The 7,014-nt window shown below is 39.9% G+C and overlaps 1 protein-coding gene across 1 annotated transcript; it reads right to left on the bottom strand.

The window, feature by feature from the left end:
• Positions 1-812: 812 nt before the first annotated feature.
• Positions 813-6,383, bottom strand: LOC145260253 (uncharacterized). The gene is made up of 3 exons (XM_080118081.1): positions 4,935-6,383; positions 2,573-4,817; positions 813-1,387 (listed from the first exon to the last, which is right to left on the bottom strand). Exons 1-3 carry the CDS (start codon positions 6,381-6,383, stop codon positions 813-815), a joined length of 4,269 nt encoding a protein of 1,422 aa, XP_079974207.1.
• Between the last annotated feature and the right edge of the window lie 631 nt (positions 6,384-7,014).

Raw genomic sequence — 7,014 nt, 5'->3', positions numbered from 1 at the left:
CTTGCAACAGATGCCGTCGGTTGCGACCTCAGGTATTAGTCCTTGTGGTCCCGTAATAATTCTTTATCAATACAATAATTGATTGAGAAAGAAAAAACAAAGGAACTACCAAGACGGTGTCCCAATAGTAAATAAGAGAAGAAGAAAAGAAAAGGAAAGAGAAGAAAAGGAACAACTTCAGACACGGTGTGAACCGATTGTAAAGATGGGGGTAAAAATTAACACACAAGCTAGTCAACCCATACAATTTTATAGAAGGTCTAGGGTCACATGATTTATCCATTAGTATAAAAAACAATCACAAAGGGAAAGACGCTTTCGCATCCATCTCTCAAAACCCGAGGTCATTGAAGGTAGGAAAGATTTTCTTATACACTCCCGTCTCAAGAGAAAAAATAAATAAATAAAATAAATGAATAAATAAATAGTAAACAGTGAAGTTGTCGGAGTACATTTTAATACAAATAACTGTTAATTTTGGGTCCAAACACTCAAAATTCTAAATTTAGATTCCCGGGACATGGATCCAACTTGATAAATTGAACAAATCCAAGAAAAATAAGTTTTAAGGGGTCGAAGCAAAAACCCCCCAAAAAAACTGAACCTTCAGCCAATCCCTGGTCCAAACATTCCAAACCAACATAAAGTGTATTCAGACATAGGGCAAGCTTCGTAATCGGTTTTTGTCAAAATTTGACTGCCAAGCCGGCTGAACTGCTAGTAAATAAATAAAAATAAAGGATAAAGAGAAAAGGAAGAAAAAAAAATGGGAGAAGTAAATAAATAATTACCTATTTTCTGAGAGTGGACTGTTAGTGAATTGAATGTAGGCAATTCCAACAGTACCAATTCTCACCCTCTGGGGGAACTTGCTGAATACCTACGCAGTTGAAATGGTACCATTGATTGCATTCATCACAGCATATCATTGGACTACCATTATCCGGTAGAACACATCCTGGGCAAATACATGCATGTTCAGCATCATTTAATAAATTATCCACCATCATATCATGGGATAATGAAGGATCCTGGTTGAGGCAACTTCCACACCGCCAACTCTCCTCTTCTGGTGGAGGTCGATATAGACCAACACAGGAAAAATGGTACCAGTCATCACAGCAGTCACAACATATCATGGCACTGCCATTGTCTGGTTCACCACAATCAGGGCAAATCCAACCAAGCTCTGTGCCCTCTTCAATAGGGTCTTCAAGTACAGATGTACAGCCATTCAGATTGTCATCAGCATTCCCCATCAAGGAATCAAGTCCATCAATGGGTTCTTGAATAGACGACTCCAAGGGATAGAGGTGCTTCAGGGAATGAACTTGCAAGGAGCCATCTCCTCGTTTTATCTGAGCAGATCTCACCAATCCGTCATCTCCTGTAAATAGACGTGTGACCCTACCCAATGCCCAAAATGGTCGAGGTTTGTTAGGGAGTTTGATTGTGACTACATCTCCCACACAAACAACTGGTGAAGTCCCTCCTTGTTGTCTTTGAGCATGCTCTCTTATACTAAGCAGATAATCTTCGTACCAAATTTTCTTAAATCTTTTTAATGCATCATTCCTGCAATTTAAGGACTCTAAGAGTTGTTTCCGAGAGGGAGGTTCTAGTTGATAAATACCCTCCCCATCCATTCTCAAAATCAAACGAGGGTTTACTACAGGGCGTAAAAAGTGATTTGGACTTATTATTTCCAAACTTGAGTCAGATGAACTTCTGTAAGTCAAGGGACGGTCATTTATGGCATTTTGTACATCAGAAATAATTGTCAGGAGATCGAAATAATCATGACTAGCTCGTCCAATTAATTTATACAAGCAAGACTTGATGGTTTTAATCAGTCTTTCCCATACACCTCCATACCAAGGAGAGTGTACAGGGATCTTAACATGCTTGATTTGGCATGTCCCCAATTTCTCCCTGAATTCACTGGAAACAATCACCTCATGAATCATGTCACATCCAGCCACAAATGACTTAGCATTGTCACTATAAATATGCGAAGGAATCCCATAAATATTTGAAAATCGAATCAAGGCCATTAGGAATGAGTGAACAGACATATCCTCAATCAGTTCTAGATGAACTGACCGTACCTCCAAACAAGTAAAGACCAGGATATACATCTTCACCCTCTCCCCACCTCTCAGAACCCACAGATGACCCGTATAGTCTACTCCTGTGTGCAAAAATGGTCTTATCATATTCACCCGATGTTTAGGTAAATCAGTCATTTTGGGGTAGGTAAATGGAATAGAGTTAAATTTCTGGCACAAGGAGCATCCTGATAAAATTCTCTTTACCGCCTGCCTACCCTGGGGTATCCAGTACCCAGATAACCTGACCTTATTCAAGGTAGCAGGAACACCCAGATGCTTACACTGGTGGTGACAGTCCAATATTATGAGATTAGTAAGATGGTGATCCTTAGCAATAAGCAAGGGATTAACTATTTCGTATTCATATACAGAGACCTTCCCAATTCTTCCCTTGGATCGAATTAATCCTTCCTTATCCAAAAAAAGGTTTAGACTTCCCACTCTCGGTGGTATTGACCTACCTGAAGGATTTTGTAAGTATTCTAATTCCTCCCAGAAGGATTGTTTCTGCATTACTTTAATCAAGTGTGTCCGAGCCATCTTACCAAAGTCGGAGTCTCTTTTCCTCAACCTATTAATAAACTTGAACACACATGTGGTGACATTTAATAGTTTAGACAATGAAGAATATCTATCATATTGCACAACTGGCTCCTCCTGGCTGTGCGAAACAGCACAAACCATCGAAGATACAATCTTTTTGCTTTCTGGGCTCAAACAACTCAAAGGATTTTCAGGCCAAGAAATCGGTTGGTCTCTTAGCCAAGACGGTCCAGATACCCAATATTCCAAATTGGCCCTCAGTTTAGAGGTAGGAATACCCCTGGTGATAAGGTCAGCGGGATTCTGTGCAGTAGGCACATATTTAAACTGAATGGCCACACCAAATTTAGACATCAATTCAGCCTCCCATTGACTAATGTCCTTCAATCTATTCATGGCAAAAACATTCTTGCTATTAGTCCGCCTTGTGACCAACCAGGATAATACTATTTGTGAATCAACTGCAAGAAATACCTTTTTGAAACTTACATTAGAATAGGCCTTCAACAAAGTCGGAAGGCACTTGATGGCCAAGAAGGCCGATAAAAGCTCCAGAGTTGGTAAACTCTTCGATTTAAGAGGCGCCACCTTTGCCTTGGAAAAAACCAGAGATGAAACCTTCCCCTGGACTGCATATGCTGCAAATCCATATGCCCTTTTGGATGCATCACAAAACAGAAATAATTCAGCTTCCCTCCCTTCGTCAAGGGTTTTTCTAGGGAAGGTAACAGAACCAAGTTCTGACAATTCATGAGCGATGACTGCCCATTTGGATTGAAGTTCACTTGGCACAATTTCATCCCACTCAAAACCTAATTTCCACAACTCACTAACAAGAGTACGTGCCTGTATAGATACCGGCAAACATAATGAGAGTGGATCGAATATCCTTGATGCTTCAGACAGTATATGCCTTTTAGTTGCTGCCTCAGGGTTACAATTATAGGAAGCAATATTGATGGTATCAGTAAGAGGATCGTAACGATAACCTAATACCTTCTCCCAAGGACAGCTGTGACTCACAAGAGTACCATCTCTCCTCATTAAATCGTGTAATTCTGTATGATTAGAATTGCAAGATTGGAGTATGAATCCTCCTTCTTGCAATCTTTCTACTGCTCGTGTATACAAGCCCGTTAACTCATCCAAGGAATTGCTCGTTTTAATCAGATTATCTACATAAAAATTAGACTGTAACATCCCAGTGCAATCATCCAAAGGATAACGCCCAGCATGAAATTTTAGTATGCAATTCAAGATGAATGGGCTTGCACTAAACCCAAATAAGATTGTTGTGTAACGATAACACATTAGCTTATTATTTTTTCGCAGAAAGAAACAAAATTTATTCTTATCAGATTCACTAGATAATCGAATCATCAAGAATGCCTTCTTGATGTCTGCTAAAAATACATACCTATTCGTTCGGAAAAGCAGAGTTAAATCAAGCATGTCCCCTGTTAAGTTGATCCCAGGATAAGCAGCATCATTTAGAGAGACAGAGTTCTTAGTTTTAAAAGAACAGTTAAAAACTGGTCGAATTTTAGTTGTAGTTGTATGCTCGTCTTTGAACACAGGTCTATGCGGAACCCACACATAATGCTTGTATTCCTGAGGGGAGCATTCTAGGGGTTCAATTATCCCTTCTCTTTCTTGGTCTTCAAAAACCTTAATATACTCCTCATATAAGTCCTTCTTCTTTAAATTGAATACTACTCTGTCCAGCACCTTAAGTGCTATATGATGGTTAGATTGAACCTGAGATAACTTGTCCTTATGCCAAGGCAATTTAACCAAATAATGACCATCTTTATAAACTATGTTTTGCATGAATTCTTCCATCTTTTGATTGTCATAGTCAGAAACCGATTCTATGTCAGGCAGTCCCAAGGATTCTAGACTAAACATCCATTCCAAGCCCCGATCCACAGTGCTTCCTTCAAAAATGTCGGCAAATGGATCCACATAGGTCGGAACAGGATTCACAATACTATTAACCAAAGAATCGTTACAATAGTACTGCCTGTCAATTTCATAGCTCAAGGCTCCCGGAGTTATAGCAATCTTACTGATTTGGTTCTCATGCAAAAAATGTTTTGTATTTCCTATGGGGATAATGCCAGCGGATGTCTGCCAAGCCGCACCATTCATGCATCGTGTTATCTTCATGGGACGCATATATTGAATCAAATCAATTCCCATGAGACCCCACAATTGTACACTGCCACTCTCTATCTCTGCAGCAAAGGTATAATTCAGTTTTCTTAGGTTTTCCCAAACCAGAGGAAGGTCTGGTACTTTGTGAGACAGATTCAATTCGCAATCAATTAGAATAGGTAGTTGGGGGGCTACTCCTGGCAAGACCTCTACAACTGCTGTTAACTGCTTGAAAATGCGACGTTTTCTCCCCACAAAGGTCACAACGTCCATGGCCACCTCCTCCCACGAGTCTGGATCGCACTTCAGGTGCTGAAGAACCCTTTCAGAGAAATATGACCTCTGACTGCCTGAATCAATAAGGCAATTCAGAGAAACTGAGGAGGCTCCCCTTTTAATTGTGATGTTGACCATTGGCAGTAGGTTTTGAATGTCCCCAAGTTTTGTACTTATGCTAGTATTTATTTCTGTTTCCTCTAGTACAAATTGAGGACACATAGAAGCATAATGCCTCCGAGACTTACAATACCTGCAAGGGAATCTAAATCCCTTGACTCCTGGACAGGCTTTCTGATCATGGCTGGCAACTGTGCAGAACTCACATAATCCAAGTTGCCCACAGCGTTGCAGGCGCTCATTGTATGAGGGATAGGTAGTACACTGAGAACTAGTGTGTCCATTTCTTGCACAAAAATTGCAATAAGGAATCTTGTCTTCCAAGTCTAGGTCTGCGTGAAAACTTTGTAATGCAGAATTTTTAGGTGGGCTTCTCGTCCAAACAGCATTTGACCTTGGCTTAAACCGTGGAATCAGTTCTGTCTTAGGAGTTGAAATAGGTTTAATCCGGAGTAATGCTTTAATAACTTCGTGACTATACTGCAGTATGCAGTTCAAGCCAGGATATGGTGTGCTAGAGCCTCTAATGAGCTCTGCCTTTATCTCATCAGGGATCTTATCAAATAGGATATGAGCCACCAGACATCCACTTCCGGAGTCCTCAACTAAAAAATCATAACCATAGTCTGAATCTAACTCACCAAGTTCATACTGAACCTGGGAAAGATATTCCTTTAGTTGTTCGTAAGACTTGTCCACCTTAGGTGTAGACTGCACTATTCTTTTAAAAATTTCTTCCCTAATGGCTTCTCTGTCCCAGTATTCCTCTTTTAAAATATTTATGGCCACATCATAATTATGGTCATTTTCTGACAGGTGATGGATCAGATGAAATGCCCGACCTATCACATATGCCTTAAGGCATATGAGTTTTTCCTTCTTTGAGCTCACTCCAGATGTGCAAAACTCAAAACGGGTTAGGAAATCCCGCAGGGCAAATTTATTGGTTTTATCAACGCCAGTAAATGTTGGACATGTTATTTTAGGCTTCGCTAATTCAATGCCAGATTGAGCTGGGGAAGGTAGAGTGGGAGGAGTTGAGGTTAGTAAAGGGGAATGGATCTCTGGAACCGGTAAGGAAGCATCTAACTGCGACAATAATTTATTCACCCTGGTTTTGTAAGTGAAACTGTCTGTCAAACAGCTCCTCATCTCAATCGATGGTGTCTCCTTCATTATTTTCTTGTCAATATGCAATAACTCTTGGAGCCACTGGAGAATGTCTCGTTTATGAAGTTCTAATACATCTCTCTCAAGAGGTTCAAGTCCACTAAGATTTTCTAGTGTTAAGTCTATCATCGTACGAGTGACTCTCTGATCTTCCAATAAGGATGACCGTGATGATTGTTCAACTTGTAAGGAATTCATTTTAATATAAAAAACAGTACCTGTTGCAATGTATAGCGAATTCTTAATAGGATGCTATAAAAAAGGTATAATCAAGGACCAAGGTCTGAGGCTAAGAAATTTATCCTAACACATCAATGACAACTGGCTGAGAGAGAAAGAGAAAAAGAACGTCTTACCTCTTGCAACAGATGCCGTCGGTTGCGACCTCAGGTATTAGTCCTTGTGGTCCCGTAATAATTCTTTATCAATACAATAATTGATTGAGAAAGAAAAAACAAAGGAACTACCAAGACGGTGTCCCAATAGTAAATAAGAGAAGAAGAAAAGAAAAGGAAAGAGAAGAAAAGGAACAACTTCAGACACGGTGTGAACCGATTGTAAAGATGGGGGTAAAAATTAACACACAAGCTAGTCAACCCATACAATTTTATAGAAGGTCTAGGGTCACATGATTTAT

The sequence above is a fragment of the Euprymna scolopes genome, chromosome 36, assembly GCF_053919585.1.
Source record: "Euprymna scolopes isolate OS-2025 chromosome 36, ASM5391958v1, whole genome shotgun sequence".
NCBI classification, from domain to species: Eukaryota; Metazoa; Mollusca; class Cephalopoda; order Sepiida; family Sepiolidae; genus Euprymna; species Euprymna scolopes.
The sequence above is the reverse complement of the archived record's forward strand: the minus strand, read 5'-3'. Positions and strand labels throughout refer to the sequence as shown.

Bases quoted from the DNA above. Each gene is read 5' to 3' on its own strand.
- LOC145260253 (XM_080118081.1), bottom strand. From the start codon at position 6,383: ATGAAGGAGACACCATCGATTGAGATGAGGAGCTGTTTGACAGACAGT. The intron at 4,818-4,934 runs GTTTGGGAAAAC...CGTCCCATGAAG, and splicing joins AAGTACCAGACCTTCCTCTG to ATAACACGATGCATGAATGG. The intron at 1,388-2,572 runs GTAGGTCAATAC...GTCTATTTACAG, and splicing joins ATACTTACAAAATCCTTCAG to GAGATGACGGATTGGTGAGA.